The 20,042-nt window shown below is 41.6% G+C and overlaps 1 protein-coding gene across 2 annotated transcripts in view; it reads left to right on the top strand.

Moving 5' to 3' along the window:
* Positions 1–1,526: 1,526 nt before the first annotated feature.
* HHIP (hedgehog interacting protein) overlaps positions 1,527–20,042 on the top strand; it is a 78,939-nt gene continuing 60,423 nt past the window's right edge. For both annotated transcript variants that reach the window (XM_054562822.1, XM_054562823.1), the window contains exons 1-4: positions 1,527–2,291; positions 8,013–8,205; positions 13,995–14,151; positions 14,998–15,199. In XM_054562822.1, coding sequence (XP_054418797.1) covers positions 2,013–2,291; positions 8,013–8,205; positions 13,995–14,151; positions 14,998–15,199 — 831 coding nt within the window. In that variant the 5' untranslated portion in view covers positions 1,527–2,012. The remainder of the gene's footprint in view (positions 2,292–8,012; positions 8,206–13,994; positions 14,152–14,997; positions 15,200–20,042) is intronic.

The following is a 20,042-nucleotide window of genomic DNA, read 5'->3' as shown; positions in this document are numbered from 1 at the left end:
CCGGACCCAGGAAGTGAATCGGGTAGAAGGCTTGTCTAGCTGCAGGGCCCACTTTACTAGTAATTAGCTCAATTAACTACCCACCTCCATCATCACCAACTTTGACGTTAGCTTGGCTTGGCGAAATCTATGTCCCAGCAGTGAAGCAAATCCAAATATGGCAAATATTTCCTCCATTGCCAAAATGGGAAAACTGCCTTATCTCCTCTTCAAAATCCATCTACCAGAAAAATCATCTCCCCTATTAAATGCTCAAGTGGCACTAGGCACGCCGTTGTGTGCGGTCCCTGTAACTTCAGCTCGTGGGGATCTCGAAACGTCAAGTCACCATTCTTGATAACTTACAGATCTTTTCAGAAACTTTCTTTAGGCAGACTACGTCTAACTGGGGGGAAGTTTAATTTATTTAGGTACACGGGATACATAGGGCATCTCGCTTCTGGACCTCAGCAAACCTGCTATGAATTCTTCCTCCAGAACTATTGCCTCCGTATTGAAACCCCCAGGGAAATCTCTCCGGGATTTTTTTTCCCCCCATTGAAAATGAAGCTGATTCGCGGCCAGCTCATTCGCCTCTCCTCCACCTGGGGCCGGGGAAGCCTGCGTTCCGGGGGATCGCCAGTGGGGCCTGGCAGAGTTCCAGGGCACAGGTGGGGGCCCCGCAGGGGGTGTCCGGGGCCAGCTCGCCCAGGTGGGCGCAATCCCTCCCGCGGGCAGACTTCGCCGCGCACCCCGTTCGTGCGGTTTCAGTAGCGCGCAGGACCTTAGGCAAGGATGGCCACCCTTCTCGGGAGTCTTCAAACCACCTCCACCTACACAGCGGCTCGCAGCATCTGGGTTGCACCCGCCACTAAATCAGACCCCAAGGAAGATCTTTATCGACTAGAGCTTCACATTGAAAATCACCAGGGAGCAGAGGGAGTCTGTGCGGGCCAGCAGCTGGAAAGGGGCCGAGAAGCTCCCTCCTGCCACCTCCAGCCGAGTCTCGGCTCATCCTCCCCCGGGGTGAGGGGCGGGCCGGGGCCGCGACGGGGAGGCCACGGAAGGGGCCCCTCCCTCCTCACCTCCCGCGGCCCACTCCTACTCACTTTCTCTCGGAGCCTCAGCTCGGCCGCCTTTAGCCTGGGGTGGTGCGGAGGGGCTGCTGCCAGGAGAAAGGAGAGGTGGGGACTCTCAGGGCCGCGACCTAGCCCCAGGCCGACCGGCCGGAGGACCGGGGCCGTGGACGCCCCCACCCGGGCACCCGGGGCGCCCAGGCCAGGCGGGCGCGTTGGGTTCCGCGTCCCGGAGGCTGGCTCCGAGAGCTCGGCCAGGCCCCCACCTCCGCCCGCCGCCGCGGCCCGCGACCCCTCCCAGAGCATCCCGGAGGTCGCGGGGCCCGGGGGACGCGCTCGCGCCGGGGCCTCCCCCTCCCCTCCCCCCAGTCCGGGCGGGGGCGCGCGAGAAGCGGTGACGTCAAGGGGCGCGCGGTGGCAGCACCTCCCCGCGCGCTAGTTAAAAAGAAGAAGAAAAGAGGGAACGAAACATGAGAGGCTGTGTGAGAAGCTGCAGCCGCCGGCAGAGGAGACCTCAGCATCATCTAGAGCCCAGCGCTGGCCCTGCGTTCGCCTGCCGCGCCGCCGCCGGTTCTGTGCCTGCTACTGTCTCACCTAAACAACTCCCGTTACACGGACAAGTGAACCTCTGTGGCCGGCTTCTCTTCTTCTTCCTCTTCCAACTCTTCCTCCTCCCACTGCCCAGCCGCAGCAGAAAGCCCCTAACCCCACTGACACTGGCACAGCTGTACACGGTGTCATCCGCCCAACTTTCTCTCGCTCCTCGGGCTCCCCCACGGCATTGGACCATCGTCTTTTATTTTTTGCAAAGTTGCATCGCCCCCTCCACCTCTCTCTGCCTCGCAAGTGTCCCGCCGCCCTGCAGCCTCCTCACGGAGCTGCGCCCTAGTGCCCCTGCTGGGCAGTGGCGTCCCCCCCCTTTCGCCCGCGCCCACCCCCGGCCGCTCCGGGCAGACGATGCTGAAGATGCTCTCATTTAAGCTGCTGCTGCTGGCCGTGGCTCTGGGCTTCTTCGAAGGAGATGCTAAGTTTGGGGAAAGGAACGAAGGGAGCGGAGCGAGGAGGAGAAGGTGCCTGAATGGGAACCCCCCGAAGCGCCTGAAAAGGAGAGATAGGCGGATGATGTCCCAGCTGGAGCTGCTCAGTGGGGGAGAGATGCTGTGCGGTGGCTTCTACCCTCGGCTGTCCTGCTGCCTGCGGAGTGACAGCGCGGGGCTGGGGCGCCTGGATCACAAGGTAGGCACGCACCCGCCTCACTGCTGCGAGATTGGCACGCAGGCTGGGTGGGGTCCCCTGCGGCTCCGGCAGTGCTGGTGGCTGTAAGAAAGGCGACACTTGTTTGGGAAGTTCTTTCTGATAACTTTTTTAAAGCGCTAGCGTGGCTCCGTTGTGCGTCCCTCCGGGGTGCGCAGAGGCACCTCGCCCGCCCCCAAGAGTCCGCGGTCGGGATGCTGTGCAAAACTGTCTGTCTCAGAAAAGAGAAGCTTCTGTGGTACCCATGTTCGGGGCCGGGTAAACATTTTAAAAGAATCGCGATTAACAGTGTGTTTTGGAGCGAATTGGGCACTGGCTGCGGTGAAACTGTAAATGAAGGTGGCTGTGGTTTCCGGTTTATTTTTCTAGAGTGAAAAGATTCGTGCAGCTTTCTCCACGTGCTCGGCTAGGGAGAGGGTTGACTCGTAAAGGACGGTGAAGCATGGTTGGTTTATGATCCCCAGCCCCGTCAGAGGGGGTTGTCTAACGTTACAATCGTTAAACAGCGAAAAGGGAACTCGTGGGACTCCAGCTGAGAACCCGCAACCCTGACGACAGATTTTGGCTGGGACGTGCCCACCGCAGAAAACAGACAATTCTCCGTCACTGTTGGTACGGCGCTGTCCTGTCATCGGTTCAGGCTTCCCAGGCTGTAGTTGTCTGGGACGATCTCCTCTAGAAACTTGTCTCAGGAGTGAGGGCATTTACACTTTCTTCGTGTTAGTCAGTTCAAACAAATGTGAGAATAGTGTTGGCTGAGTGAAAAGACAGGCTTATTTTTGAGTTTGCAACCTCTCTCGCGCGGTGGGACGCGGTAATGTGTGCTGTCTACTGTACTCCAAAGAGAGACTGGGGGGCACGTCATTAACAATCCCTGCACGTGAAATAAACAATCAGGTGTCTTTGCTCCCCCTCCCTTTCCCCATTTTAGGTTTAATTAAGAATTCCTCTGTTACAACACTGCAGTTGTCAAGGTCTGAGAGACTCTTGGAAAACTTGTGCTTCAGTCTTGCTGGCCCAGGCATAATAAAAAAAAAAAAAAAAAAAAAAAACCCAGGCTGAATCTAATTTTTATGCTCAGTTCACGGTAGATTTCACTCTATTCTCATGTAAACAGCTCCTACGAATCAACATATGTGTCTGGGTGGTATCTCTCACTTTGTTTTGTAACAAAAAGCCATATTGCATCATTTAATTTGCTCAAGTCATGCAAATAGGAAAAAATCAATAGGACAAAAAGGGGTCGACTTATCCTCCTCCCCACTAAACTGCTGCCCACACACAGAGTCCTGTTGCTTATGGCAAAAGAATAACAACAACACCATTGTGTTTGTTAGTTGGTTCACTAATGGGTGAAACTAGAGAACATCATTCTCTTTCAGTCCCCAGCTCTGTCCAAATGTTCATGCCTTTTGAGGGAGCATTTGTCCAACTCCCTCTATTCCCAGATGAGTGAGAGCTGTCTTGCTGCAGGTTTTCAGCTGCAACTCACTCTTTATTCTTACCATATGCAGCAGTAGTCTGAGATTCAGGGACAGATATTCCAGCATTTTATTCAAAACAATGTCATTAAGCTCCTGTGTTGTAATTGAATTAAGTTACAGCATAGCTACATTCACGTCATCTGCAGGGTTTTACCAGGATCCCAAAAGAACCAGGAAACTCAGAGGAAGGTTTAGAAATTTTTCCCAGCAGGTCTCCCTGTGTGCAGTGTGCACTGTGAGTCCACCCGTGATCTCCAGCCTCCTGCCACACTGAACAGGAACACAAGGGATGAAAACTCCGCTCTGAACTAAATGCGGTGAAGGGGCTGGGGGAGGGGACTGATGGGCGTTATAACCCTTAAGAGGAGTTACATTAAGTTTTGTTTTTTGTTGGTTTTTTTTTTTAAAAGAAATCACTCTTTAGGAAGCTATCTGCCACGTTAGCTATCCACATTCCTTTCCATTTTACGTTCTTCCAATCTCCACCAAACCCCTACTCGTTTGGGAAATGTGTCTGAATTAAATTTGGTACACTAGATTTTGCTGGTTTCATTACAAATGGTTTATAAACCAACTATACTCAAATTGTTCAAATCAGAGACTTGATATAGCTGTACCTATGCATTCTTAACCTATGGTAGCTCTCAGGTTGTAATAGTTTTTAAAACTTGTTATTTTTATAATAAACTTCACTCTTTCCCTTCTTTCCCTAAGCCTTCCAGGTTTATAATATATGTTAGGGTCTTATTTCATAATGTGTGCACAGAAGAGATGATGACTATTTGAAAGGGCTCTTTTTTGTTTATGAAAAAAATTCTCCCCCCGCCCCCGCCCCAGGAAGATTTCTGCAACTTTTCAGGAAACTGCAGAAGTAGCCTTTTCCTATCAGAAAAAATTTCATAGGCAGATAGTAGGAAACTAGGTAGGAATATTGAGCATGCTCAGCTGTGCCATTAAATCCAGTTTCCAGACTAACACATTTTCTTTCCTGTAATGAACCAGCTTTGAGTTCAATTTCTTAGCAACGGTATTATGCTTTTATATTTTAATTTTTTGTATACTTTAATAGTTTTGTGTATTGTAACGAGATGGCTATCTACCATTATAAATAATTATCGCCAAAATTTAGGAAGTTATATTGTCTTAATATATTTGCAGCTCCTAAGTACAACATGCTAAAAGGCTCTAATTCCCATGAGCCAAACTGAATCCACAACCAAGAGAAATACCCCCATTTCTAAAACTTAGATTGTAGCCACAGAAGCATAGAAGATCTCTCTACCTTGGGTGGTTTCACAGCCAAAGCTGTCAAGGAATGGGTGAAAAGTAATTGTTTTCAAGTGTGCCCTTTTACAATCATTTGTTTGCTCTGGCTCTTTCAGGGACAAAGGCTATTGTTGAACACATCCAACTAAACAAATAATTCATCCTGGGGTCCCTTTAACAGCTGCCTTAGTACAATGATCTATTTACATATTAGCCTAAAATTGAAACTGAACTCTTTAATGACATAATCCAGCACTATAGTCCAGAGGCCCATGTGTTCCACCCAACAGCTGAAGAACCTTGTAGCCATATGATTTTTAGAAATAACTTTTTATGTACCAAGTGATCTTAAGGTGACATCTTAATATACTGTCATGCATTTTCTCCTTTTGTCTGCTCATCAAGCCCATGTGGGGGCCTTTTTATTCTCTTTGTTTAGTTACTTGATAAAGAAAGAGAAATACAGAAGGTCTCTGTCACCCCTTTCACTGTTTGTTGATAAGCTATAGTTGTAGGCCACGCTTCCCTGTGTATCCCAGGATTTATCTTACCTTTCTTCTATGGATTTTACTTTCATGTGGCTAAAGATTAAAGGATGACCTGCCAGATGTTATAAATTAGTCAGCAACAGCCACAATCATTACTAGGCATGCTGTAATAATGTTTCGAAGTTTTACATGATTTCCAAAGTATATTTAGTTTAAACCACTATAATTTGATGGTTTCGTATATGGCTTTTAAAAATCGAAACAGGAAATTAGCTTAAATTTCTTCTTAAGATTGATGACATTGTCAGACATAAAGTTAAGGACCTATATAGACACAGACACATAGGCCAAAAAGAAAAAAAATACTCTACGCACACACAGCAGTACACATCTGTCTAAGACAGTGTTGCAGCTTGGGCTGAGTCAGTTTAATTGACTTCAGTAAGACTATTGGTTCATTGAAACCAAAGCCAGAATGATGGCTCTATCTATCTTCAAATGGGTATTTACACTGCAGACCTCACACAGAGCAAAATGTTACCATCCTGCTGGGCCGGAACAGCATGAAACTTTGCAAAGAATAATATTATACTTGATTTCAGATAATTTATTGAATCCTATTTCTGAAACTTTTGATGAGAGATCTTGTGGCCAGGACACATTCCAAAAATTGTAAAAGACAAAATTCTTTAGGCACTAAAATCAAGCTCTTCCTGGATAGCAGCTGGGAGAGTACATGGGGATCATTTTGTTTCAGCTATTAAAAAAAAAATGGAAGCATGCATATTCTCCCTAAAACCAAAGGTGATTGCACTGCAGTTTTTCATCCAGCAAAAGAGGTGGCTTCAGCACCCTGCAGTTGTTTTGTTCTTAGAGGACTGCTGTGTGATAAACAAACAGAACAAAGTCTAACAGTATTAATATTGAATAGATCTGGTGAGGTCTGCCAGCGTATGGACAATAAGAGACATTTAAAACATTCTTGGAATGCAAATTCTAAGTGTCTGGTGTATGTTTCCTTTTAGAAAACTTTAACCATTTAAGCTATTGTCATTTAGGTAAATTGATAAAAATTAATAGGCAAGTATAATGGTGATTAAAAATGACTTCTGAATCTTGTAGATAGTTACAACATATTGTGTATATATATTTTCTGAAATTGGGTTACTTCTGTTGAATTTTTAATGACTGCATGCTAAAATTTCAGCATGCTTTTATTCAACTACTTTTTTTAGTTGCTTTACTCTTTCAGACCCAGATTTTGGGATCACCTAGAATGTCTTTATTCTAAAAAATAGAAGCCATACAATGTACTCAAATTAGAACCTCAATTTGTGAATGAAATATTTGCTTTAAACAATGGTCTAGAGATTAAAATATTAATTCCAGTTTGTAGTTCTAAAGAAATGATAAAGTATAGATGTAGTTACATAAATTGAGAAGGTATAAAATTCAATTCCATTATGGTATTTTTTAATATGAAAAATCAGTTATTGATTTAGACAGCACTACATTTCATGTCTCAAATGTTATACTGATATCATTACCCTATATTTATTTGAGTGACTCCTGAAGGTTTTTAAAGTTAGCACTAGACACCAAGTTAGTACTGGACACCAAGACCTAACTTTAGTCAATCAATGACTCCCCAAATGGTCTTATTGAAATAAAAGACATAATATTGTATAAATAACGATAAAAGTATGTCTTTGCCCATTAGAACTTACTAAATACTATACAAAGGTACTTTTATTAGACTCTTGGGTTTATTTTTGCATATAACATACCTGAAGAGCTAGTTAGAAAGTTTTTCCTGGCTAAGATACAATGAATAATAAAAATTGCTCTTAAACCTGTTTGATTCAGCTTCAGGTATCCTTTTTATAAAACATGAAAGAGAAAGATTCCCCCCCCGCCCCGGCACTTTAGAAAATTTTCCCTATGCTATCTGTAGATTGAACATTAATTGAAATTTGAAAAATGTAATTCAAATTAACATCTTTGAGACTATCATATTAGGAATTTCAGGAGTGAAATATATTTTTAGCTAAGACACAAATAAACCATGTTTTAACAAATTCTGCTTCACAGAGTTGGATAAAGTTATTTGGAATTTTAAAGTTAAGTATCTATCAGTCAGTGTGCACTATGAGGCAGAGTAAAGTCATAAAGGATTAAAGGGTCTAAATATAACTGCCATTTAATTTTTTGCACCTGAAAGACAGACAAACCACTTTGACTTGCAAGAGTAAGAACACTTTATGCATCCCTACACTTGGCTCTTACATCTCATGCAAGAGAGTACCTGCATCCTCATAAAGGCATTCTGTATTGTCACGTGGTATTTCTTTTCAGACAACTGCATTGGCTAAATTATACTTTTATACTTACATAATTACAAAAAAGAAGTAACTAAACCTAACTTCACATAACTGAAAAGTTTATTTCTGATTTATGGCTTTCAGATATTTTCTGTGACCAACAACACTGAATGTGGGAAGTTACTGGAAGAAATCAAATGTGCGCTTTGCTCTCCACACTCTCAGAGCCTGTTCCACTCACCTGAGAGGGAAGCGCTGGACAGAGACCTAGTGCTGCCCCTGCTCTGCAAAGACTATTGCAAAGAGTTCTTTTACACTTGCCGAGGCCATATTCCAGGTAAAAAAAAAAATGCATACATTTAATAAACCGCTGCAGGATATCCTTCCAAGGCACCTGTTCTTAAATGCTTGCATACAAGAGTGTAAAATGTATGTTGTCTTTCAAAATCCCTATTCTTTCCTAAGAGTTAACCTTTTCACATTTGTTACCTCTTATTGCTGCTAAACAGGATTACTGTCCTTTTGGCCCACAAGCAGTATGTAGGTTGTGTTGAAATGTTCTACTTTTTGTCGTTGTTGTTAAACCAATGACACAGTTGGCGATCTTTACGCGCATTGTAGTATCAGTTGATTATCAACAAATTTCTCCTTGGTGTCTTTACCCACCCACATTGTATCAAGACAGGCTCCCCTTCTACACAGCTGAAACATACATAAATGCAGACTGTCCACTAACTTTGAAAGTATGTCCTTAAGTAAAATCCAATTCAAAATCCAAAGAAAGTAACATTTTACATAGCACTTTCACATATAATGACGAATCTGCTCCTCAAAACCCCTGGGAGGCGGGAAAGGTGGAGCCATCTCCACTTCAGAGATGAGGACAGCAGAGCCTCAGGAGACACTCAAGGCCTTAACCAAAGCTGCACAGTAAGATAGGGTGCGCGTGGGAGTTCTTATGTTCACAGTGTTCCAAACATACCTGGTCACCACCATGTTTTGGACCCTAATAAACATATAGAGTCTTGGGCGTTGATTAATTTTACCATCAAAAGTTTGTAAACTTGGGTTGTTGGTTTAGTTGGAAGAATCAACATAGAGGTAGAAAAGAATTTAACGAGACAGATTCTGTTTAGTTAGGCAAAGCCACACACAAACAAATCTACTGAAGCTAACAGTTTATAAAACTAAATGGCATTGAAGGAAAAGACAAGCTTTAAGAACTCTGGGATGTACTGGGAGAATTTTTTTCAACTGCTATACACATTTCACTTTTTTCTCTGACCCAGAAAAGTGTAGATTTTTTTTTTTGTATTTTTTTTTATAGAGCTCTCTTAATAAGCTAGGAAAACATTTTGACTAGGGTGGCTTGCTTCCTTTGGTATACCGTAACATATATGTAAACGCATTCCATGTGAAAATATTATTATTGTCTTTATAAACTACAGCCATGTTTCCGAGGCTTTTCTTAAGCCAGCTGTTTCTTCCTCTTTATCACATTCCCCAAAAGCAAAGGAGAACAGGTCACGGTTGCCTCCATGGCTTGTCGAGAAGCGATAACAGATTAGGTCCCATAAAGGTTTGCTGCACATTTCAAGCCTGGAAGGTTTGCCTTTACCACCCTCAGTTGAAAGTGATACGGACACTTAGCATTTTCATCTACCTCTCTCTCCTGGAGATAAAGCCGACCCTGCTGGATTTAGGAACTCATCTGTGGGGGTCTTCCTGTATCTGAAGTTATTTTAGCTTCCAAAACAAACCCCAGAAAGCGATACCCACTGTGGGAGAGAGCACAGCAAGCTGCTTAGGGGCCAGAACGGCAAGCACCTCGCTCCCCAGATCAACAGATGTGGTGACGAATGACAAATTTATTTTTCTACAAAGTTTGTATATATGTAAAACTGCTGAAGTGCATCAAGATGTCAAGTGCTTTTGGTGGCCACCCAGGCTGCCTTGAAAGATAACCAGATGAAAGCTCCGCTCCAGCGGTGGACGGAGCCGCTGGGACGCTTTTGCGGGACAGGCCAGCAGGCTTCGGCAGCCAGCAGAGGGCCCTCCTCTGGGTCTGTCCAATGCTGGGGATCGCTCTAAACACGTGTCCCCAGAGGAAGCTGTGGCAACGCGCTCTTTGCATTATGTTGGTCAGTTTGTTAGCCAGGCTGATCGTTGGCATGTAGGTTGCTGTTTCCTAAAGGATGATGAATAAGATGGTGATCGGCCCTCAGCCCTCGCCCCTAACCCAGAAGGCTCTTGAACATTCTAGACCACAGATTTTTTAGCGATTGCTCAAAAAGCAGGTTTTTAATGCTTTCACCTTCTTAAGTCTATTTCATAATGTGTTTTACTTTTTTCTGAAGTTCAAAATGATAGAAAAAGAAAAAGCCACTTTTAAAAAAAAGATTCTTTGTTTATATAAAATGAGTCAACATATTTTGACTATCGTCATTAATACCTTCACCTTTCTGCAAATCAAAAGCATGGAAAAGCGGGTATCCTAAGGCATGTATTTTGCTAAGGCAAATGCTGAAAGGGGTCGAAAATAATTCCAGAGACACCTCCCTGTCTCCCTCCCTTGCCCGATACATAAAGAGATCAATACATACATAAGCTATCCCTTTGTGTCACCTTCATGGCTTTAAGAACACACTGACCACTTTGGAATACATGTACCCCTGAAAGACAGTTACTTTCTAGAAACTTTAACTCAGGAATATTCATGGTCTGCTTACTTTCCCAAAAAGTGAGAAAGGAAGTTAGAAATCACTGTAATGAGGATACACTGGAGTTTTATGAACCATATTCTCCATTTGTGAATTTACTTTGGGAGGTAAATTCTTAAAAGTTCTAAAAACACTGAAATTACATTAAAAAACACCCATGCAGGAGCTCCTTTCTGAACGCCACAGGTCTCTTCTTCTGCCTGAATTATGATGAACAGAATGGGTGCTTTGCTGTTCACTAAATAATGGCATACCTCACTCTAGAAAGTCTTGCTTCTTCCATCATAGTCATTATCCAAACTGATTTTTATCACTCTTAGAGCATCATCTGTAGGTTATTGTAGCATGAAATGTCTGTGCCCAATTAGTTCAATTGGTTTAATCCTGTTACTAATGAGGCCAAGGTCAAGGATTTGATTCCACTGAGTTTCTCTAGTCCACAGCCACTCCTGACCCCAGTCAGATATCTTACATATGTGTCTTATTAGTCCCCAGGAGAGCAAACCAGAGGGAGTGGGTGGACACATCAAATCTACCACCCCTACTAGAAAAGTGCTCTGGAGTGCAAGCCTTGCTGACAGTGGGCTCCCCCGCCCCATTTTTTTCCTTATCATGATGAATACCACATGTAATAAAAAAAATAACTTTTCTCTAGCATACATGCTGAAAGAAAAACTAGAGCTTAGAATTTTTCACAGAGGATATTTGTTTACATGCAGTGTTTTATAGGGTGCTTCGTGGTATAATAGGACTGGGTTCATGGTCCAGGAGAATAGTTCCAGGCCCAAGACAGTTTGTAAGTTATCAGGAGTTTAAACAGAAAGCATAATTACTGGAACAATCGGTGAACTTCCATCATGAGTAGACTTGATCTTGTTACGATGACCCAAGGTGAGCTCAACACTCACTTTGAGTAACATGCTCTTCAGTGTGGTCTCCCAAACAGAAGGGTACCATTTGGTAAGTTACATCTTCCCTGGCAATAAACAATAGCCCAATGTCCTAAACGAGATCCCTTTAGCTCTCGCTAGAAAACTATATCTTATTCATCGGTTGTAAGAAAAATGCCGATATTTATATGTCAAAGTCTTCTGATTGGCTCCCTCTCTCGCTTAGATGACTCACCGTGTCTAGATTCTGTAAAAAGCTCAGAGTAATTCATTGTTAACCTTCTGGTTTTGTTTTGCTCTTAATTTGCTAGAAGAGCACGGTACCTCTGGAGTTACAGAGTTTATGAATTGGCACCATTAATCTTCTGAGTTCTCACTTCCTCATGTTTGTCCCCAGCTATTAATTTTGTATAAAATGGAACCAGCCACTAGTATTGTTCCTTCATTTCCCTCTAAGATGGTATTGGTTTGCAGGCTGTAAGGCTGGAATGCACACTTTTTTTTTTTTCAGCAAAACCAAAATTTCTTCTGAATTATGCTTTCAAATTTTTCTGTGACCCAAAATTTCTCCTTCACACATTTGGTAATAAACATATCCATAGTCTGACGCTCTTCCTGAATGTATGAAGATGGGCGTGGGTTCCTCCTGCTTGAGTGTAAATACATATCTCTATAAAATATATACATTCTAAAACCTATAATGTATTTTACATATAATATACATATAGATACATTCATTATATAAATATATAGATATTATATATTATGACTTATATACATCTCCAAAATCTCCAAAAGATCTAGCCCAAAACTATTCAAAAAGTTTAATTTAGCAACTCAGTTCTTCTTCTCTTCTTTCCACCCCAAGCAGACTTGTTGAATGCTACCAGGCAGCTTTGCGCTGTACACATAGCCATTAAAGATGAGAGGAGAAAGCGATCATTTGCAAATAGTGAATGGCTGCAGATGAGTAAATGTTGCTACAGGCTTCATTCCTGTCCTCAGTTTCTAATCCCTGATTTTTTTTTCCAAAGAAAGATGACTTTCCAGCTGCCTTGTCCCTCCCATGGAGCACCCTACCCAGCTACCTTGCCTCCTTTTTCTGGCTCCCCAAAATAAGATGTTTCTCAATAGCCTAATCAGATATTGGCCCTGAAGAGCATGTCTCAGAAATTTAAGGGTGAGATATTTTACCCAAAAGTTAGGTCAAAAATCCACATCAAGTTTTAACCATTTGGGACCCTCGGTTCCCAAGACTAGCTTTCGATTTGAAGGGACGTAGGTCAAGCTCACAGAAAATAAACTTCAGAGTCCTACATGTTCCTTCAATAAGCCTCACTTGGTTGTCTCCAAATTCTTGTTCTTAGAAATCCGTGCAAACAACAGTGTGTTATACAGCTTCTGAACTTCAACTGAATTACCAAGCATCTTTATCACAATATTGATGGGGGTACGATCATTTGATTCGTTTGGTAAAAATCAAGATGTTAAACATAATTAAAGGTATGAGACCAAAATCAGGAATTTAGGATTTCAGGTAAAGTCAACTCTGAGAGCAACAAACTCTTTTGATAGCAAAAATCATCAGAATATGGAAGTGAATCATTAATTAATATGCCCTCCTCCCAAAACACCAACACCAAATCATAAAAGTAATGTCAAAATTCTATTTTATCATAAAGTCCTCTTCTTACTCAAATATAGCTGTTTTAATGTCGTAAAAAGTGTTAATATGGTAAGAAAAATGATCTTTCTGATGCCTACTTTGCATTTCTGTTTTGGCTCATTATAATTTTTTTCAGTGAAGTATGTTAGCTATTCTGCTTGAGAAGATCGAAAGGATATTTTACATACAATTTTTGTCTTACAAAAATAATAACTTTCTCCTATAAGGGAGGTGTAGGAGAAAGGCACCTACATATCTGAAAATGGTGCCTCTGCTCTTGGCGTCAATTCATTGTTTAATGGTTGCCCAGCGACTCAGTCATTAATTATAGCATATACTGACCTTGTGACCATCATTAGATTTGTTATTTAACCATATGTGAGTGACAATACAATAAGAATTGTAAAATGGTCCCAACTAGCACCTGACGGTCTGTCTCTTTCTTGATTCTTATTTGTTGTTCTTAGGAAGTTATTCGTACTGTAAGGCAAAAAATGCCTGACTAGTGATCAGATAAGCTCATGAGTGCAACTATGGTACCTGGGGAAGCTTGAAAATAAGTCGATACAATAACAAGAGGAATGCTGGGCTTGTCTAGTGCGTATTTTCTAAGAGCCTTTTAAAATATCCAATACAGTATTATTTCGCTTTTACCAAACTTCTTCAGTTTGGGTTAAAAAATGAAAAACCCAAGGGAAAAAAAAGTTTTTCTTTCCTTTATTTTTGTCTATATACTTTCCTAGAATATTCCTAGAGTCTCTAAAAATTCTTTTCCTGTATTTTAGCTTTCAAACAGGATGTTTTACGTGACACTAAATATGGCTAATGCGTCTTTTTACGCTTTTTAAAGGTTTTCTTCAAACTACTGCTGAGGAGTTTTGCTTTTACTACGCAAGAAGAGATGGCGGGTTGTGCTTTCCAGATTTCCCACGAAAACAAATCAGAGGACCAGCATCTAACTACTTGGACCAGATGGAAGAATATGACAAAGTGGAGGAGATCAGCAGGTTCATAAAGATGATGCTCTTTAATCTTTCCTTAAAAATTTGACAAATCTTATGGCTTTGAAAGAGAATTGTCTACCTTTGCTTGTGTCCAGCAGCCTATAAACTTCTAATTTTTTTTTTAGTAGTTTGCTTCTCTACGATCATATTAGCTTAAATGCTTTTAATGCATAGACTACTAATCTTCTGTTATGAGCTTGGCTTTCCTATGATTCATGTGAATTTTATAAGTATAGTAGTTACTTGAAATTTATGGTTGTTATATTATGGTGTTGTTGAAATATTCAGGACAATTATTATTAGCAAATCAGAGTTTTATAAATATATCTTAGAACACTCTCTCTGAGCACCTTCCTGGCAGGGGTAATTATTGCAGGTAAAGCAGATTTTAATTATAATCACTGAAAGATGAGATAATGAGCTTATGAAGTTTTAAAATATACTTTTTTGGTAATTTTTGAAGCTGGATGATGTGTGAATGGTAGTTTTTTTAATTTTTTAAATTTTTTCAATTATAATACATTCAGTATTATTTTGTATCAGTTTCAGGTGTATAGCATAGTGGTTAGACAATCACATACTTTACAAAGTGTTCTCCCTGATGTTTCCAATACATGTTTTGATTCTCTCTTTTACTTTGTGATAGGAGGCAGGGATTTTTGGTTTGTTTTTGCCTTCCCCCAATTGAAAAGAACTTCAAAGAATCATAGTGTGCCTTTGGGTTAGCAGCCCTTCAGGACTGTCCAAACCATTGACTCCTAGAGGAAACATATTCTGAAAAGGATGCTAAGCGCATCCCTTCCCTCCCTCGCCTTAAGCAAAGCTGAGCGGTTTTCTTTCTTTGTGTAGAAAGCACAAGCACAGCTGCTTCTGCATCCAGGAGGTTGTGAGTGGGCTGCGCCAGCCCGTGGGCGCCCTCCACAGCGGGGACGGCTCGCAGCGGCTCTTCATCCTGGAGAAAGAAGGGTACGTGAAGATACTCACGCCCGAAGGAGAAATTTTCAAGGAGCCTTATTTGGACATTCACAAACTTGTTCAAAGTGGAATAAAGGTTGGCTTTTTCAATTTTATTTATCTTTGCTCTGGCTATGTTAATTTTTATTTTAGTGTTATCCTCCCTGAAGGTATTTCTTTATAATAAAAGAATGTTTAAGGAGAAAATAAGGAGACACCATAAGAGAACAGTAACTATGGCAACTGGGTCGGGACAATGACATTAAATTTTTAATGTTATTTGGTGACTATTAAACAGTGCAACCAGATTGGTATTTTGACATGCATTCCCTATGTAATTTACACGTTTAAAATAAGTCTTGGCCTTATAAAGTATTTGTTGAAATGTTGTTTAGTAGGCATAATACTTACAATTGTAGAATTGTACGTCAGTATTTGCTGGTAGAAACAAAGAGGTCTTTGGGTTATTTTGGCTGTTGCAAATCATTCTTGACCACATCTGTTTTTGAGCCTGTATCATAAAAGATGCTACTACTTACATTGTGACTTCCTTGTACAATGTTTTTGCAGGTAAGTCAAATGTTTTATCTATAATCCATTTTTATAAGTATATCAGCACATCTTTTGCCTCTTTCCCACTTCTCTCCAATTTGAGTGCTCATGTTAAGTACTCTAGTTGGTATGTAAATAAAATGACCAAATTTGTTTCACAAGAGAGTAACACAGTATAATATTAGCAATACTAAGCTGTAAAGCAAATTTTGGCATTCTATAATTAAGGCACGTAGAACAACTATTTTAGAAGGAAACAAAGTAATTGTATATTATTTGGGAAGAACTGGTTATCTTTTTCATTTCTTAAGTGGAAAAAAAAAGAAAGGAAGATTTATACTCCTCTGCTCATATAGAAATAAACTCCTCCTTGCTTTGTTGCGCTCTACTCAAAGGTAAGGATATCAAAACCAGAACAAACAAGTTGGAAAAAATACAAATACATTCCTGATACCTCTGTATTTGGTACCTACCATGCAAAATTATTAGAGTGACTCAATTAGAACATAGGGAATGCCCTATTGTTGGGACCACCCAGCCTCAAGCCCACGCCGTGACAGTGTCACCAAGACATGCTGCCCAGGAGAAGCGCCTTCTTATACTTATGGTCCTTTAAGGAAAAGGACTTTGGCACCAAGACATAGGTCATTTGGAAAATCTGTTTAACTCAGTAGTTTCAACTTTCTTCCAATAAAATTTTTCTTTAGAACTCACTACAAATAATCAAAAGTCTCTTAAAATGAAGCATTAGTGTTTTGCACATCGGAGTTCAGTAACTACATTCTGAAATGTGTTCTGATGACCCACTGTCAGAGTATCTGGTGAGCAAAGAAAAAGGAGCAGCTACAGTGCACTACTCACTGAGAGCGTATTTTTCTTACTCTGTAAGCAGAACAGCTCTCTAAAAAAGAAGAAAGAATGGGGAAAATATTTTTAAAACTTATTGCCTCTAATCCCATTAATTAAAGGTTATCACTATTAACATCTTGATATACTTTCTTCCAGTTTTTATATAAAAATTAAATGAATTTTTCCTGACTATACAGGTAATGCAGGTCCATATTAATAAATGCAGAAACACACAAAGAGATATGTTTTCATGTAGTTTTTATCCTAAAAAATTTTAAAATAAAATTGAAATCAAACCATATAACCATCTCCTTAGACTTCTTTTTTTTTCCCCCTAACAATAAATGCAATGAGTATGTTACTAGGTTTGAAAATTTTTCTCAGAAACTCCATTTCCTTTTTATGAGACATTTAGGATTACTCTGGTCTTTTCTTTGTATCATTCCTATACAAAGATTTGTTACTTATCATTCCTATATATTATTTAGCCTGATCATAAATGACTTTCTTAAGATTCATTCATAGAAAGAGCATTAGAGTTGAAGGGCATGCACCATATACACACACATTGTCAATTTGCTCTAAAATATGTTTTCAGGTACCTGAAAGAATAATATATCATTTCCAAATATTATTTTAGTGAAAATGTTGGCATCGAAAAGATACAGATGATAAAGTGTAGGTAAAAGGAATGAGCTAATAATACTTGAAAGTTTTGTTGTAAGGAACAAACAAAAAAAAACCCTGATGTACAAATAAGATATTTGTACTTTAACTGTCTAATGAATGTCTTCCTTTTAATTAGAGTTACTGCGGTCCCTCTTTTCACAAGCGTGCCCATTCATTGGGATATTGAATGGAAGTGTATCTTCTGTGCTGTTGAGACACTGCATCACGCAACAGCATTGCACAGCCAGCCTATGACAGGCTGTGGTTCTGCCGTGGGCGTGATAGCAGGCTTCCAGGAATTCTGCAGAACCTTCTGTGGCCCCTTCTCCTGGGCTTAAAACCAACTTCAAAATCCATTATCCCACATCTGTAGAGTGACATCTAATGTAATAGACCTGGTAGGGTAAGTCTCAGCAATCCCCCTTCCTAGAGGGGGCTGACCCCTGGTCCAAGGACAGATCCTGCTTAGTTACAGTCTCCTCTAGCAACTGGTGCAGGAAGAGGGGTGTGGCCCAGGTAAACTCTCAGGAGGGCTCCTACTCCATGCTCGGGGATGAACTTTCTCTTTCCCTAGACAGGAACGAGGAAGCCTGATGCTTCCACTGCTGCCTGCCTACACCCTATGAACATCATATGATACACTTTAAAGTGCCATATTTGAATCCCCTTAGCATTTGACACTTGTGCTATCAATAGGATACCAATCTATCACATGGATATTTGAGTGCAAGCTGGATAATGAGCAATGGGACCACGTCCTTATCTCTCAGGGAGGTTATACCACCGTTGTGGCCTTTATCTCAGTTTCCATGGAAATCCTGTCACAAGTCACGGGTTGGAAGCCTTAGAAGAGGCGGCTATAGGGATGGTGGAGGAGGCGCCAATCCGTCTGGGAGCTGCCCACGCCATTGATTCCCATGGTGTGCCCTTCAGAGACTTCAGGTGTTCCACAGTAATCTTTCAGGCTCCCTGATATATGAATAGTTAGTGTGTTCACAGCAATATTCTGTGTTTGTCAACAATCATTTTGCATAAGTAATGCAAATAGGAATTTTCATAAATTATTATGCATCACTTCTTTACTATTCTATTTTAAAATCCCAAGAGAGGCAATACAGCTGCTTCAACAGAGCACAGGATTGATGCCAATACTCAGGTAACAGAATTAATAATGTATACGAAACCCGACCTTCTTATGTTTGAAATGAAAACAAGACAACCCCCCAGTGGGGTCCTCCATGATATTAATTAATGACCAGCATGAGTACATTAAATCAGACATAAAGCAGAATTCCTGATTATAAGAGTTTCTAAAGCTAGCGCTGGCTGGAAGGGAATGTGAAATTCCTTTTCTGCTAATTGTCAATTAAGAATTGATAGTGATTTCTGTCACGTGAAAAAGGACTGACCTTTTTGTGGCAGCGACTAGCCTTGGTTGATCCCCTTAAACCTGTGCTAGCCCTGATTCTTGGAGCCAGCAAAGAACCAGCCCTTCAGGGGGCTTGGACAGCCCCTCCCAGTGGGGGTCCTACCTGAAGCTACCTATGCTGTCTTGTTTGAAACACCTAGGTTCTGCTGCTGGACTGTGGGAGAAGTCAGCACCCTGTGAGCATAAATGCCTGTAGTTTCACTGAGCAAAAGTTCTACTCAGAAATGCAAAGCACAAACTAAAGAATTGACTTCTTTTTGCTCTAGAAAATAAATTGTGGAGCTCGATTAATGGAGTACATTCTATGCTATAGGAATTTAAGCTGCCATTTCATTTAGGAAGAGATGATTCCATCCACAATAGCCTAATACTGAAATGACTCCTGGGATCAACTAGTTGGACACACTTGTCACTTGCCCTGTACCTTTAGCCACTTACTTGACCTTCCTTGTTCATTTTGATTAAGGAGGCGAGTTCATTTTGGCAGCATGTAAGATTCTTGATAGAAAGTCTTGGTAAATGGTATTTAATAATCTCGACAATTAATTCTAATTAGATAATCGTTTTGCCCATTAAATTTGACCTGTTTTTTTTTTTCCTTTTTAGAATCTGGTATTCATCTAGTTGACAAAACTGTTATCATTCCTGTTCCTCAGATATGTAATATGCTAAAAATACCTGAGAATCCCTTGTAAAAAATGAACAGGATACCAGAAGTTTCTCTAGTATAATTTCACCAAACCTCCCCCGGCCACCAAGGATGTGAGAGTCCACCTTAGCTTCTCATGTGCACAGCAGGAAAAACAAGCCTGCACCTGTCACCTGCATGGTGGCCTCTTAAGGGAACCAACAACTGCTACCCTCTGCCACCAAGCTCTCCTGAGCGGGCAGGGGAGGTGAGACTCACAGCCACAGCCCCTTCGGCTGGCGGCATGCAGCAGACAAGGCTGAAAGACTTGTCTGTCACTGGGACAAATGTGACTGGACTCCTGTCCCTCTCTATCTACTTGGATCCTCATTTCAAAAGATGCTTTTTGAAGCAGTCCTTTTACCGGGGTGGTGGGGGGGAGAAGGACGTAGGGCTGAAAGCTGCTGATTGTCCGGGTGACTGAGCCCATTGAGGTGAGGCTCCTGCGAGACAGCAGCCAGAGCGCCCGGGAGCCTCCGGAGCCTGTGGGGAGGACGCCGGGTGCGCCTGGGCAAGCCCTGCAGGGGCGGCCTCTGATTTCACATGCTTGTAAATCACACGCACAACCATGAGCATCGAAAGTTTAGGGAAACCCAAGGGCTCGTCAGCCTATTGGGTTGATGTCCTGCTTTTCTGAAGTTTGTCAGAGACCTAACCTTTTGCGTTGTCCTCAGTCTTTAACTTGCGACCTTAGGACAGCCCAGGAGATATTAGTGTATTTTTGTTCAAGTGAAACAAATCAGAGCAAAAGTT

The sequence above is a fragment of the Pteronotus mesoamericanus genome, unplaced genomic scaffold (genome assembly GCF_021234165.1).
Source record: "Pteronotus mesoamericanus isolate MK-2021 breed Mesoamerican mustached bat unplaced genomic scaffold, CSHL_Meso_final contig_163, whole genome shotgun sequence".
NCBI classification, from domain to species: domain Eukaryota; kingdom Metazoa; phylum Chordata; class Mammalia; order Chiroptera; family Mormoopidae; genus Pteronotus; species Pteronotus mesoamericanus.
This window is presented reverse-complemented; position numbering and strand designations above follow the sequence as displayed.